Source organism: Drosophila nasuta, chromosome 2L, assembly GCF_023558535.2.
Source record: "Drosophila nasuta strain 15112-1781.00 chromosome 2L, ASM2355853v1, whole genome shotgun sequence".
Classification (NCBI taxonomy): Eukaryota; Metazoa; Arthropoda; class Insecta; order Diptera; family Drosophilidae; genus Drosophila; species Drosophila nasuta.
The window spans coordinates 6,982,080-6,997,936 of record NC_083455.1 but is presented as its reverse complement, the minus strand read 5'-3'; the positions used below and the strand labels follow the sequence as shown (position 1 = coordinate 6,997,936).

At 33.3% G+C, this 15,857-nt stretch overlaps 2 protein-coding genes across 2 annotated transcripts in view; one reads left to right on the top strand and one right to left on the bottom strand.

Moving 5' to 3' along the window:
• LOC132783724 (sodium/potassium/calcium exchanger Nckx30C) overlaps positions 1-15,857 on the top strand; it is a 39,971-nt gene that overhangs the window by 16,874 nt on the left and 7,240 nt on the right. Inside the window, 1 exon segment of the mRNA XM_060789072.1 lies at positions 11,566-11,788. Within this exon segment, the coding sequence (XP_060645055.1) occupies positions 11,566-11,788 (223 nt within the window).
• On the bottom strand, positions 7,365-8,716 carry LOC132783725 (uncharacterized). The gene has a single exon (XM_060789073.1). The coding sequence runs from the start codon at positions 8,588-8,590 to the stop codon at positions 7,916-7,918; it is 675 nt and encodes a 224-aa protein (XP_060645056.1). The 5' UTR covers positions 8,591-8,716; the 3' UTR covers positions 7,365-7,915.

Below are 15,857 nucleotides of genomic sequence, written 5' to 3'. Positions count from 1 at the left end.
TGATTCCTCTAGTTAATAATTCAATAATTCTTATGTATAGACTATAGCACATATAGGTAGCGGTCTTTTGATTAGCGATGGTCACTACTGGATAATCGATTTGTTTGTGATTAATGTTCTGTTTATATTATTTTTAAATAATTTCACCTAACAGGATGTACTAATTACAAGTTACAAACAAAGAATTTGTTTACGCGTTTCTTCAAAAGAACCCTTATAAAATATTTTTACAAATTTGAATATTCTTATAAATTCTTATTAGAATTATTTGCATCGTAGTTCTGCTTTCTCAATCAGCAGACTGATTCTCAGGCCCTGAATATGGTTAAGGTGGTGCATATTGCCTTTTATTGTGTTTCTGATTGTTTCCTTTTTAGTTGATGGGTGAACTCCTTCTATTGGTCGCCGATATTGATAGTGTGATAAGGTTCGTGAGCCATTAATCTCGTCTTCCACCTACATTTTCTCTTCCATAGTAACTATTTCGGCTATTTCACAAAAAGGCTACATTCTGCAATTGTTGATAATATAAAAATGCCAGCATTTCCGCGAATTGATTATTGATTTAATTTCGATTCGATAAATAATAAATAGGTCCATTTAAATTTTCTGATATTTAATTTAAAATTCTAACATAATTTTAATTTTACTGAAAAATTGTAGAAATTAACTGAAATGAATAATTGTTTTGAAACCTCAAGATTATATACAAATGTATACATTTATTGTGGCGACTTTATTTAAAAATATCCTATCATACTTAACTATTTATAAATCAGAAGCTGAATAAGCTGTGGTTTTTACAATAGCTTTTAATTGTCGTGCTTTATAAGCTAAAAACTTTTCAGTTCGTTGTATACCTTAATCAGAGAAACAACAACATTCATCTGTGTTCTATTCAGGATGTTTGAAGATAGACTTTTGGAAGTCTTTCTCATAATTATATATTGGCTAAAGCTAGTACCATATGCTTTTCAAGAGTGCAAAGAACGGAATTGGGTTAAACCTGACGTTTTGGAAATGAGATCGAGTTTTCCAGCTATTTTCGCGTTTGGCGTTCTTAGTGTCATAGTATTTATGACTCTTAATCGAATTACCCAATACTTACACGGCGAATTGAGGAAACTTGATAAAAAAATCGTGCGTGCAGGAAAGAAAAAGTACTCAAAAGATGTAATAAAGAATACTGTTGAGGCAAATATGAATATTTCGGATAAACTGGAGAAACGTTCATGGATATCCCGGCTGCGTTACTAAAAAATAATTGTCTTGATTGTTGATAACTATACATTAATCCTTTGGCATTATGTACTTTTATTGTATTATTGTAAAACAAAACAATTTATATGTTGAATTTTATAGAATAGCTTTAAAGTTAAAAAATCAAATACTTTTAAATCCTAAATAAATAAAGGAATATTAATAATCATTTAAAATTTGTATACCATTCTTCATATATAGAACACAAAATATATAAGTAGAAACTAAGGCAATCCAAACCCGACAACTGCTGCCGATTTTGGTCGTAGAAAGAGTTTCTGATTTCCTTGGAATTAAATGGGCATGAGAATAATCTAAAAGAACTTTAATCAACGTTCAGCAATAACAAGTCATAGACACTAAAAGACGGACAGGCAAACAGACAGACGGACATGGCATTATCCTCATGTCTGTTGAAGCTGATCAAGAATATAAATGAAAGTAAGATATGTACATATATGCTGAATGTAGGCAGACAGTTATAATACCCTTCTCCCCTATAAAGCAATGTAAAAAACTTCTAGTTATTGGAGTTTATTGGTTTTCACATAACATATTACAGCATTATTATTTGAAAATAAGCTTAATTTAAATAATATAGTTAGCATATTTCACATATTATTTATGCAATATTACTCCGGGCACGCGTATATTTCCGCTTCGTGCTCCATAATTATTGTTGAAATACCAAGAGGCGGTGCTGGAGGTGGTCCGAGAGGGGTGGGTGCCTTCTTACGGGGAATACTTTCCACATAAGAATCTCCATCTACACAGTCTAGATTTTTGTAGTACAATTTTTTTTCCTCCAGTTGATAATCCAACTCATACTTAGTTCTCTGTAATTGGCTCCATAAACGTAAGTCTAATGACTTCATTTGGAAGAATGTATATAGGACAATGCGGAAGGTAACCAGATAGCCTCCTATTAGATATAAGGGCTTATGGGATTCCTTAAAGAAGGTATCCATTGGATTACCCTCGAATTCCCATTCCATGTAAGAGATAAATATTGGAACAAAGATCCCCCAATACCCAAGTATTGTACACACTTCAACAATTTGTTCGCCAAACATATTTGACGGAAAATAAAACACACGTCTCTCTTAACAGCAGTTTTCGAACTAAACTAGAATAATAAAGTAATTTCTACAATGTACATTACACAGCATATATAACCTTAAGTTTGCGGTCTTTCGATATAATTATTGATGGTGATTACTAATCAACCTATTTATTTATGATTAACACTCACTGCCATGACCCTATATATATTCTTGATAAATGAGTTCACCTAAGTTGAACACAGCTATTTCTTTATAATATATGTTATATGGTCATATATGGTAAAAGCAGTAAACTGGATGAAATAATAATAATATTAGAATTTTTTGTTACGATTGTTCAGCAGAAACTTTATTTAATATTGACAAAAAGTTGAATATTTTATAATTATTTATTAGAATATTTTGTTTGTTTGTTTCTGCTTTCTTAATCATCAGACTAATTCTCTGGCGCTGTATATGGTGGGGGTGGTGCATCTTGCCTTTTATTTTGTTTCTGTTTTGTTGGTTTTTGAGTTGGTGGGTGAACTCCTTCTATTGGTCGCCGATATTGATAGAGGGGATATGGGGGCATATTTTGAGTTCGGCGTAATGTTCGTGGGCCATCGATATGGTCCTCATTCACATCTTCTTCTCTTCCATAGAGTCCCTTTTCGGCATTCAGCATTTCGATATTATTTGCTTCGTGATTATGCCATTCTTTCATCGTACAGATGTTTATCTTTAGATACACGACTACAACAATCAGATAGATCGCCACATAGCCCGCCACCAGTCCGAGAACCATCGCAGAAATACCTTTTATAGATTCCATACGTTCATCATCCTCCCAGGTAACCCATTTTTTTGTTGAGCAAATGCTAACTACAAGGGGTGCAATTAAAATCCAGTATAAGATAAATGTGAATATTTCCACAATAATTTTTCGTATCATTGCTGGACGATCCGACTGCGTGAACTTCGCTGAAACTCACAAATACAACTAGTTATAATTTAAAAAATAAACATGTATCGCCATACAGTAAAGGCTACATTCTTCTATTATTCATAACTCCACACATAAACCACAATATAATTTAAAAATAGCTAGCCAACATTTCCGCAACTTAGCTTTCGTTTAAGAGTCGGGGATTAGGTGTTGACTGTACAGAAAGGGAGTTTGTATCACTTTAAATATTATATATAAATATATTTGTAAATATAAATTATACAACCGAATTAAATTTTAATCAAAATTTATCTCATGTGCTATGTTTTTCTTGAAATTTCTTTCCATCCGGAATACAGAACAATATGATAAATAATAAATATCTAGACCCATTAAAATTCGTGAAGTTTAATATCCTCAAGCATATATAGATTCATAATTATAATTAATAATTAATACATGTCTTATCCAAAAAAAATATTTAAAAATAGTCTACCTATCATTAAATCTGAAACTAAATATCGAACTTCATTTAGTATAAGTTTTACAGTGATAACTTATAAACATTGTGCGTTATTCGTAAAAAGCTTTTCAGTTTGTTGTATAGCTTATACAGAAACACAACTATCATCTATGTTCCATTCAGGATCTTTGAAAAGAGAATCTTGGAAGAATTCTTCACATCTATTTATAGGATGCGGCTCTTCCCATTTGCTTATGACGTGTCGTAGTGTTTGTTGCCATTAATTTGCCATGTGCCTTTATGACGAATTGAAGAAACTTGATCAAAGAATCGTGAATTCTTAGCAAAACTCTTTTCAGCTCGTTCTATACTTTAAACAGAGAAACAACATTCGCCAGTGTTTTATTCAGGATGTTTGAAAGAACATTCTTGGAAGTATTCCTTGCAATTGGTTATTGGACGCAGTTCGCACCATATGCTTATGAAGAGTGCAAAAAAAAAGAGTTGGTCAATTTTAGATTTAGAGCTTTTGAAGACACGTACCAACGCTTTTTAGTGTTTTGTCTTATCATTACCATGGTGTATGCACTTTTTTATCGATATACTATGTACTTATACGGCGAATTGAAGAAACTTGATAAAAAAAATCGTGCGTATAGGAAAGGAAAAGTACTCAACCAATATGGTAAAAAAAGATGTTCAGGCAAATATGGTTATTCCGGATAAAATGGAGAAACGTTCATGGATATCCAGGCTGCGTTTTCGTTTCCAAAAATAATTGACTTCATTTTTCTGGAAACCAACTTTCTTACATGTGAAAAACTACACATTAATTATATTTGACATTATGTATTTTTCTTGTATTTATTAAATTTATGAGCGTTGCCACGAAAATCTTACCCTCAGACAAATATAAAATTAATTATATGCTGAATTTTATAAAAAACATGAAAACAAAAGGAATTCGAATACTTTTCTTATATATACTTTTATAACTAAGAATTTATGCTTGCTCTTTTTTAATCTGCCTATGGCTTGATATTAATAAGATCGTAAGGAATACAACGAATATAACTGAGCCCCCTTAACATAGAGGCTAAAAACTGAGCGGACAGAACTCTTTTTATACCAGGTACCCATAGGGTAGAAGAGTATTATAACTTTTTGCCGGCAGGAAATGTATGTTACAGGTAGAGGGAGGCATCTCCGACCCTATACAGTATATTTATTCTTGATCATCGTCAACAGCCAAGGCGATCTAGCCATGTCCGTCTGTCCGTCCGTCCGTATGAAACACTGGATCTCAGAGACTATAAGAGATAGAGCTATAATTTTTTTGTTATGTTTGCACGCAGATCAAGTTTGTTTCAATTTTTTGCCACGTCCACGTCCTACCCTGCAAATTAACAAATATCAAATAGCTAGCGTAATTGTAATAATAACAGTAGTATTAACGATTCTTGAAATTTGGATGCGATCAGATAAAAACAGTTGGTGTTATTAAAGAAACACTTTTGTATGGGCAAAAACGTCTCCTTACTATGGGTCTTAGTTAATGTGGCTGACAATCTGGTATATTTTGAATGTACCATATCAATTTACCAAAAATACCCTTTCGCATATTTTTTGAAGGTTTGTGGTGTATTATTTTGGTATATTTTGAGAATAATCCCACAATAGTTTGCTTTTATTCAAAATGGGTAGCGGATATCTCACGGTCGAGCACACTCGACTAAACTTCCTTACTTATTTGAGTCTGCAACCGCAAGATTCTGTTCATTTATTTCAAAATAAATTTATAGTCAAGCTATTGTTATCAATCATTTACACTTTGGTTTAACGCTAGTACGGATTCTCTCTAATAGGTTTTGGAAATAAGAATTCATGCCTCTGTTTTTATGACTCTGAATATTGTTTAACATTCATTTAAATTCACCATTCGAAATGCTCCTGTTTATGGGTTAATCAGATTTTTATTTTATGGAAAATTTATATTTTACCAGCATATTTACCTATTTTTAAATCAGAAGCTGAATAACGAACTTCATATAGTATACATTTTTTTGCGATAACTTTTTATTATCGTAAGGTCTTAGTAAAACTCTTTTCAGTTCGTTATAAGGTATATACAGAGAAACAACATTCATCAGTCTTATATTCAGGATGTTTGAACATACATTCTTGGAATTATTCCTAGTAATTAGTTATTGGACGCAATTTATTCCATATGCTCATGAAGAGTGCAAACAACGGGATTGGGTCAACATTAACAAATTAGATGTTGAATTTTACAAGAGATTTCAACCCCTACTTGTGTTTTGTTTTCTCAGTGTCATAGTGTACATAGCTTTTTATCGAACTACCATGTACTTTTACGGCGAATTGAAGAAACTTGATAAAAAGATCGTGCTTAAAGGAAAGGAAAAGCACTCAAAAATGGCTATAAAGAAAGAGATTGAGTCCAAGATGAATATTTCGGATAAAGTGAAGAAACTGCGCTTTCGTTTCTAAAATGTTTTTTTAATTATTTGCTAAATTTTATAAAATGGTTAAAAATTAAAATAATTTAAATACTTTATGTTGATAATAAATACAAAACAAATAAAGGAATATCAATAATTGTGTAAAATGTGTATAACATTTATTAAATATAACTAATAAAAATATAAATAAAATTTATTTGAGCTCACCAACACCAAGTGCCGTAAAAAAATTGTAGCTCTATCTTATACAGTCTCTAAGGACTGGATGTTCATACAGGCCGCTTCGTGTTCCACAATTATTTTTAAAATGCCAAGAGGAGGTGCTGGAGGTGGTCCGAGAGGGGTGGGTGCCTTCTATGGAGGAATACTTCCCACATAAGAATGTCCATCACAGTCCAGATTTTGGTAGTACGATTTTTTTTCCTCCAGTTGATAATCTAACCCATACTTAGTTCTGTGTAATTTGCTCCATAAACGTATGTCTAATGACTTTATTTGAAAGAATGTATATATTACAATGCTGAATGTAAAAGGTAAAAGGTATATGGGTAAAAGGGAATTCGTATTGATGTCGTATTTCTTGAATTAGCCATCAAGATTGGAGCAAAGATCCCCACTTCAACACACTTCAACAATTTGTTCGCCAAACATATTTGACGGAAATTAAAACACTTGTTTCTCTAAACAGCCGATTACCAACTAATGAAGTAATATAAGAATATAAGAATAAGAACAACTAAAAGTTTGCGGTCTTTTAATAAACCTATTTATTTTTGAATATTACTCACTTCCATGATCCTGTTTATAGTCGAGCCCAATAATTTTACTTAAATTTAAAACAACATTCTTCTTTAATACCTGTGTATTGAATTGTAAGATACTAAAAATATAACAAAGCCCATATTTGATATAATGATATTGTGTCACATTCAAAATATACCATCGAGTGCAAAATATAAAACGCGTAGTATTGAGATGCATCATAGTAGAAAATATTTATTTAGAATTGTATTTCATAGTCATTAATGAAATACAATTGTAATAATAATAATAAATACCAGTTAATTTATCGTTAGCTTTACCTTTATATTTATTTATGACTTTGTAGACAATAAACAAAATCAATATATTCTGTTCTATAACTTTTTTGAGAGAAGAAAATGTTGAAAGAAATTTTTACATTTTGGACATTGATTCGATTTATTGGAATATATTATTAAATATAATACATAATATGTTTTCAGTTAAGCTGATCCCTTATATTTAGATTACAAATACACAAATAATTAAGTGTAGGTATTCGCTACTTAAATAACTTACTGAATGGTTAATTCCTGTTACAAGAAGTGTTACCATTTTACAAAAAACATTTAAGCCTTCGAAATAATCTTAATTTTCGAAATGCTTAAATTGTTTGAGAAAGTATCCCACTTGGAATATTTTGAAACAATGCAAATACTTCAATGAGAAATGCTGATCGAAAGATTAAAAAATGAATTTGAAAATTGCCTACAACTCGAATATATAAATAAAATGTCGTTTAATTTAAAACACTGCAAGTGCTGCAATGATGGAATAATTGAAAAATTCATTTAAGAATTGCCTATAATTTGCAGACAGAACTTGTCCATCGCTTGTGATTCTTTGGTGTGGTGCTAATGCTAATACTTGAATGCTGATTCACTTCGATCAAACGCTCTCGCTCTCTCTTTTTCACTAATCACGTCTTGACCCCTTGTCGCAGGTGTGAATGATGTGAGTGATGTGTTGTTGTGCCCATTAAGACGTCTGGGGACATGATGACACCATGGCTCAACTTTCGAGCCATGCCCGGAGTGCGGGGCGGAGTTGCTGGCACAGGTGGTGCTGAGCGTAGACTAGGCGTTGGACTAGAGATTTGATTTTGGCCCAGTCGTTGTTGCTGTTCGCGTGGCAAAGTCGCACTGCGCAATGGACGTGTCTCATGTTTGATGTGTATGCGAGCCAGATCACTTTCGATCAACAGCGGATGGCTAATGGTGCGTATCACTTTGGGCATCATTTTGTCCGCTTTGTGACCATCAACGGTATCCAGATTTTCCGTGGATACGGCTTGATAGTGTGATTTATCGCTAAGCTGTGACTCGGGATCCTCCTGGGTTTTCTTCAGTTTATGCCACATTTTAACATCGCAGACTTTCAGCTTCATGTAGATGAAGATGACAATGCGATAAAAGGTCACATAACCAGCGAGTAAACACAATGCGAATGTCGCATGATCCGAAAATGATTGAAATGGTTTATTTAAATCCCAGAGTATCCAATTTTGTGTTTTGCAATATTGGTAGATCGCTGGCGTGATAACCATCCAATAAAATAGCAATGTAAACAGTTCGATAATCCTTTTCTGAAACATTGTCGCTGGTGTTGTTCCCGTTTGCTTGAGATTACTTTGAACGACGCGTGCGCGCGCGATTATTCGTTGTGTTTGGGTTCAAGATTCGTTACTAAATGATGTGCACAGAGCGCATAACACTGCTATATAATAAAAGCACAGCGCAGCCATCGACAAATCAACGATCAATGCAGCCAGCTCACACACCAGCTCAAAATACAACTGAGTCTCAAGCACAGATAGAGACACAAACAGAGACAGAAAGAGAAACAAAGACTGAGTCAAAGCGACTTCGAATAATCGGTCTGTCTCTCAGTCGGTTCGTCCGTCACTTTAGCTAGGGGGCAGCTTGAGGCGCTTGGCTTTATCATTATCAGCTTTGAATAGTTATATCGTCAACAAGTATATATGAACGTGAACGTAAACAAAGTCGACGTCAATCTGAAATCCCAGGAATATCTGCATTAATTCTTGGAACTGGTTTGGGGTCTGCCCCTTCATTGAGACAGGTGGCGCGGATTGCATTCAATGACCAAACTGGTTGAGTGACAAATTCAGCCGTGCTTTGAGTTACAAAACAAATATCGAACTATCGAGACCGAGAGAGTCGTCGCACACAGTCACTCAGGTTCACTGTAAGCATATATATTTTGCAATTTACATTTCTTAGATCATTTGGTCAAGTGTTTTATTGTGATTCGCCTTCGCCTTCGATTTCGATTTCGTATTTCGAATTCAGCTTCGTGGTTGACGACGTCTTTGTCTGCATTGTCGGGTTTGAGTTCGGTTTTTTTTTTGTTTGCCTGGGCGAAATTTTTGAACCTGCGCTGAGTTTTTGAAATTGTGCAAAAGTGATTCATGCGTGTTTAAATAATTTATTATGCGATTTAAGCAGCTGAAGTAACTGCTGTTTATTATAAAATGCTTTTAGCATGATTTCACATCTGTTTTGACCAAAAACAAAAAAAAAAGATCACAAAACCCATAGAGAAAAAGACATATTAAAAGGAAAATCTCCGATCAATTTCGTCTATTAACGCAAAACAATTTCTATTCTCTCTCATTCGATGTCTTTCACTCAATCGCAGCTCAACTATTTTTATACACCTATTTCATAGATCCTCTAGGGTTTTACGTCATTCAACGACTGAGTTATATTGAAACGTGAATGAGTGTAGCCTATCAAACTGGCAAAACAACATGACTTGCCAATTAATTAGCATTATAATGAACCATGAGGTAGTTCACCTGGGCACGAGCCACACGCTAATTGGCCTCAGGTTAGTTATTTGTTAGTTAGTTTCATTGCTAGTTTCGTTCGATCTTGAATCGCCCTACACATGCCCCAGTTCCAATTCCAGTTTCAGCTCCGCATTTTTATGAATGGGATCTGGATTGACGACTTCTCAAAGCGTATTCATACTATCTACTTAAGTATTTATCACATAACACATTCGATTATCGTATATCGTAGTAGGTCTCGTAACAATCTATCTATACTATAATCGCTTTTTTTCTATGTATTCTATAAGTTGTCATATTTGTGTACTTGACATGCATCTACTATATCTTAACTAATTATCACTTAGTCATTTATCACTTACCATATTATCGTATATCGTAATTAGATGGTTCGATTTTTGTTTTCTTTCGCACTTCTAGAGCTTTCCTTTTGGCCAGTCATAAGTCTAAGCTTTAAGTTTGTTTCAATTGTTTCTGTAATAACTGAAGTCTTCATATATATATTTATAAATATTGCAAATGTATAATTTTCGAACATAACTTTTTATGTTTTATGTGTTTACATTTTATGATTATAGTGAAGGCAAAATGAAATACAACAAAACTTCCCACTGCGCTTTGACATACAAAAAAAGTATATATATGTATATTTTTTTTCTTAACTAAACCAAGTCATTGAAAAACTGAAGCTTGTATGTATACTTAAAAAAAACAGTTGCAAACAAACAAAATTTAAATAAGAAAAAATGTGAAAATTGTTAAAAAAAAAAAAACAACAATAAGCTTAAAGTGTACTATAATTTATTTGAAAATGTATTCATTTTTTATAGTATTTGTTTTTGTTTTATGTTAACTGAAAACCACAACAAAAATCTCCTGAGTTTCTCAGAGGCCAATGCAATGGAATAAATGCATTTCCAAAGCGAAGCCACACAATCAACTGTGGTCTGTGCCCGATCTTTACACCCGATAAATCCAATTGTATGCACCAATCCCAGCTGTACATATGAAGAGTCTCACTGTTGAAATAATGTTTGATTTGTTGCACTTTAAATCGAAAAAAAAAACAAAAACAGTAAACCAAAACCAATTCCCAACTTTTTTGTATTATGGTCATATATGGTCACAGCATTAAGTTCAAGATGTACGATCTTTTTGAAACTTGAGAGTTATCAAGGCCAAGTTAATAGATCAGCAGTTATGCAAGTTATGTGGTCCGTATAGTATTTGTTTAACTGTCTGTATTATGAATATTGTGGTTGAATTTAATTAAACAATTTTCTTTTCACTTAATTTTCGAGTTTTTAGTTTTTGTCTTATCTTTACGGAATATTGGCTACAAATTAATTGCACTTATTAATTCGATTAGACTTTAAGCGATACAAAAGCTGAATCAACAACAACAACAAACTACAACAATACATACAACATTACAGCAACAACAACGACAACATCAATGCTCAACACGAAACTGTACATTTTTACAAATTGCAATAATAAACTTTTCTTCTTCTTCTTTTCACCTTTTTCTCAACAAAATGCTTACCATCAAAAACAATAAAAAATACACTATCCAACAACAACAAAAAATCATACACTCTTCTCAAAAAAAAATTCAACTAATAACTGAAAAAAAAATGAAACAAAAACCCCTTAACTCTGAACATAACCGTTAACGTAAATGTAACCGTAAACGTAACCGTAATCGTAACCGTAACCGTACCACCCGTCCATCCGTTCTTCCTTCACTTCAGGGTAATGCTGCCAACTCATCGGAAACATCAATGGCCACCCAGCCGGGCGGTTCGGTAACATCACGAGCGGCCAGCGAGACCCGTTCGGGTCCGGCCGGTACAAGCAATGCGGGCGCTACAGGTAATAGCAGTGGTGGGACTGCTGGTAGTACACAGACCGGTGCAAAATTCCGTCATGGCCTATTACAGCTAATGATACACACGATAGATCCACTACACGATGGTAAGTTCGTTGAGTTTGTCACAGTGTGTTTTGCACAAGTCAAGTCAAGTCAAGTTAAAGAAAATATAAAAATGAGACCAATTTCAAAAGAAATCCAACGATCCCAACCTCCCACCTGTTCTCCAAACCTCCAAACCGCTAACACCCCCCATCACCACAATCCAAAGCCCACAACCAATAACCAAAAACTACAAAGTCCTATGCCAATTCCCAAACGCTTACATTCGAAAAACAAAAGCAATAAACATAATACCAACTACTTACTATATACTCCATACCTAACTCTAAAAAAAAAAATGAAAAAAAATACGAAAAAAAAAACTAATAATAATTTGTGTTCAGTTTTTAAAAAAGTCTGTTCTGTGTATATTCTGTGTTTCTTCCTAATTGGATGTTTGACTTGCTAGCAAGAAAGTTACTTACTTACTCTTCACTCTACTCTTTACTGTATATTTTCATTTGTTGGTTGCTTTGTTCGTTCCTGCCTCCTGCCGCATTTCTCCTACTTCTTCTTCATTTAACTTCATTCCTTCTTCTGTTTGTTTGTTTGTTTGTTTATTTACTTGGCCCTTTTTTTAATGCGCTGACCTTGAGGCCACTTATCTAATTACCACGACCAACGCGACCAGACCGAACCAGACTGTGTGTCGTCTATGTCTAGCGCCTTGCGCTTAACTCGCTTCCCAAAATCCCACACTCCAATTGTAGTCCTTGCTCCAGTATGAAGGCGACTCTTTCACTCCCTCCCTCCCTCTCTCTCTCTCTCTCTCTCTCTCTCTTTACCCCTGTTGCCCCAAAACATGCACTGACATTTCGGGGCACGTATACAATACACTGGCCCGGCTGGTTCGACTTTCTATTAGAGCACCGGACGTGCTCGCATTGATTTATTATGTATTAGGCACATAGCTGCCTGACTGGCTGACTGGGTATGATTAGGTATGGATATGGTGGCTAGGGGTATGGCTCGTAAATATGTATGTATGGGGCTGACAAGTAGCGTTGTTGCCACGGCAATGGCCTACAGACCAAGACAAATTGAAACTGTAACAAAAAAACAAATGAAACCAGCCAGGGCCAAGACCGACATTGGGGCGTTCACCAAGGTTTACGAGTGCAAAGTGTTAGAATTCTTTTAATTTTCTTTTGCAAAGTGCATTGTATTTCGACCTGTGAGCAGAGCTGAAAGAGTCTTTGATTTGTGATCAAGTCTACAACTTTGCTGAAAATTTACATTGAGTTATTTAAGAACCTCATAGATTATTCTGTTATCCAAGTTTCACTCTAAGAGAACATATAAATTGTGTGGGATTTTCTCTCATTAAGTATTCATTTACAAATGGGAAATTATACGATTATAGCATAAAATGTAATTCAAAGATAAACGATTAGCAGATTTAAACCCCTGTATTGGTCAATCTTTAATTTTACTCCTATCATTCAGTATGTACATCAATTCTCCAACTTTCTCGTTTAAAAAACTATATATGTAAGATACATATTTTCTTCTATTTGTATATAATCTTTTAATGAGTGAATCTGGGGCATCTATATGAGTTTTCTTTCAATGTTTATTTGTTATGAGTTTTGTAGTATTAGGGAAATCTTAGGAAATAAAATTTAAATATTATGATTTGTTGATGGCTTCAATTCAAGTTTCCCACATTATAATTTCAGCTTCATTGCCAATTTTTTTCATTTAGCTGCTACTGTTGCCTCATTAAAAATCAATTTAATTTTTAATATATTTTGTTTGGCTTAGTCATTTTCTACTTAATTTAATTTTGCGTTAAACAAAAAAGATTAACAAAAAAAAAAAACAAAGAAAAAAACATGAAAAATGAAAACCAAGTAACGAAAATATTTTATGTTGTTCAATGTCAGTTTGGAGTTACATTTATATACAATATACATATGCGTTATATATCAATAAAAACAATAGATACATACTATACATCTATCTTGTATTCCATAGACATTCCTAGAATGTTGTGCGCAGCTTAGTGGCATTAATGAATATGAATTAACGAATACACTCGTTTAGTTATGAGTGAATCTACTTACATATCGTACCTATGTACATACTACAACAAGTATTTAGTATGTGTGTGTATGTATGTATGTATCTTTAAGATTGTTTTCGTTGCTTTCATTCCATTTGCTTCGCTCGAAGAGTTTGTTGTTTGCGTGTTTTTTGCAGCGTCAACTTTTGACGCGTGACAATAACAAAATAATTTATATTGAATATGTATATATCAACATATCTATCTCTATATATATATAAATATAAATATGTTTAATGTAATGTTGTATGTGTTAATTGTAATTACTTAGCAACTAGTACAATTGGCTTTACAAAAATGCTGCTCAAAATTGGCCTGGGCCTCGTAGAGCAGTACCAGATACTCAGATACCCAGATACTCAATTGTACTTAATAGCTACAAGTTATTAGCGAGGTGCTTGCATGTATCAACTTGACGTTGACTAGTCGAGCGGGCTGTATTTACTTATTTTTCATTTCTTACTTTTGTTTTTGTTTTTTGCATAGGTCTAAACGTTTATAAATACATGTACTTAGAGTTATCATTGGAATGTTCATTGTACTTACAATGTTTACATATGTTTTCAAATGTGTTTTCTAGTATATGCAACTGCAAATTTATTTCGTTGTATTATACATTCAAACATTGAAATACATTCAGATGATTAATTTAAAATTAAGAAATTAAAACTCAGCAATTACAAATGTTCGTGTGAATCATTTATCTGAATCTATTTTCAATTGTTCATCATTGAATAATTTTCGTGGCAGAATTAACATGCTTTTTGCTTAGTTCGGCCAATGAGCATGTATTAAACCAAATGAACAAAATTAAGTATTGTAACTGTACTATAATTAAGTGTAAGTTAAGCCTAAATCTAAGTTTCTGTAAACCAACCTGTACTGACAATATGAACACATATGTATATGTATATACAAAATGCTAGTGCCATATTTGGGGTCCACAAATAGCTGTCAGTTGAGACCCAAGAACGTATCACTTCATGCCACATTGATAACAACAACAACAACAATAATAATCAGAACAAAAACGAATCCAATGACTACAGCAACAACAACCACAAAAAGTAAAGACAAACAATTATAATAACAACCCGTCCGTTTCCCACAAAAACAAAACTCAAACAAAAACTTGCATTCGCATTTAACTGAAATATCGAAATTAATTGAACCGATTGGAATCAGCTCCCAATTCCCAGCTAGTGCAAAACACAAGTTCGCTGTCACACTCAAAAAACGAAAAAAAAGAAACAATGAAAAAAAAAAAATTAAAAACAAGTTAGACCAATTAACCATGAGACTCTCAACACGGTAAATATTAGTAGTGTATTAGACTAGTTATATTTACATAGTCTTAGCTGTAGTTTAGTAATGCCCCCCCCCCCCCTCTCGCAGTCCATCCAAAACCAAAATCAAAACCCCTCGAAATCAACTCAATCAATACACTCATGTGCGCCCCCAACTATGCTTCAGTTCTTGTCTGTGCCGTTATCTGTCTATTCGTACTACTCTCATTGCTCTCCGCTCTAGTCTATGCCTCAAACTTTAGTTTAGTTTCTAACCTTCTAGCTATTACTTATACTATTACTATTACTATTACTGTTACAACAACTACTTACCTCCAAATCTCCAAAATGCTATTTCGCAACTGACATCAACATTTTGTATAAAATATTTTCAATATACTCGTCTAACTAACCCAATGGGCATTTAGCTGCTATAATTTGCTTGTATAAAACCAAAAAAAAAAATACAAAAATATATTAATTAACAAAAGCCAAAAAAAAGAAAAAAAAATATATATATTTAACTGGGTTAATTCGTTTTCTTCTCATTTTTAATCGATGCAATTTTATTCTTTCTTTCTTCTTTCTTTTTTTTTCGATTTAATTTTTCAAAAAATATAAAAAACACTTGGATTTTGCGTTGAAAACTCAATTCGTTGTCTGCAATCAAACCAAATATATTAACAACAACAACAACAACATCAACAACAAACAACTACA

Coding starts and splice junctions, on each gene's coding strand:
- LOC132783725 (XM_060789073.1), bottom strand. CDS start 8,590: ATGTTTCAGAAAAGGATTATCGAACTGTTTACATTGCTATTTTATTGG.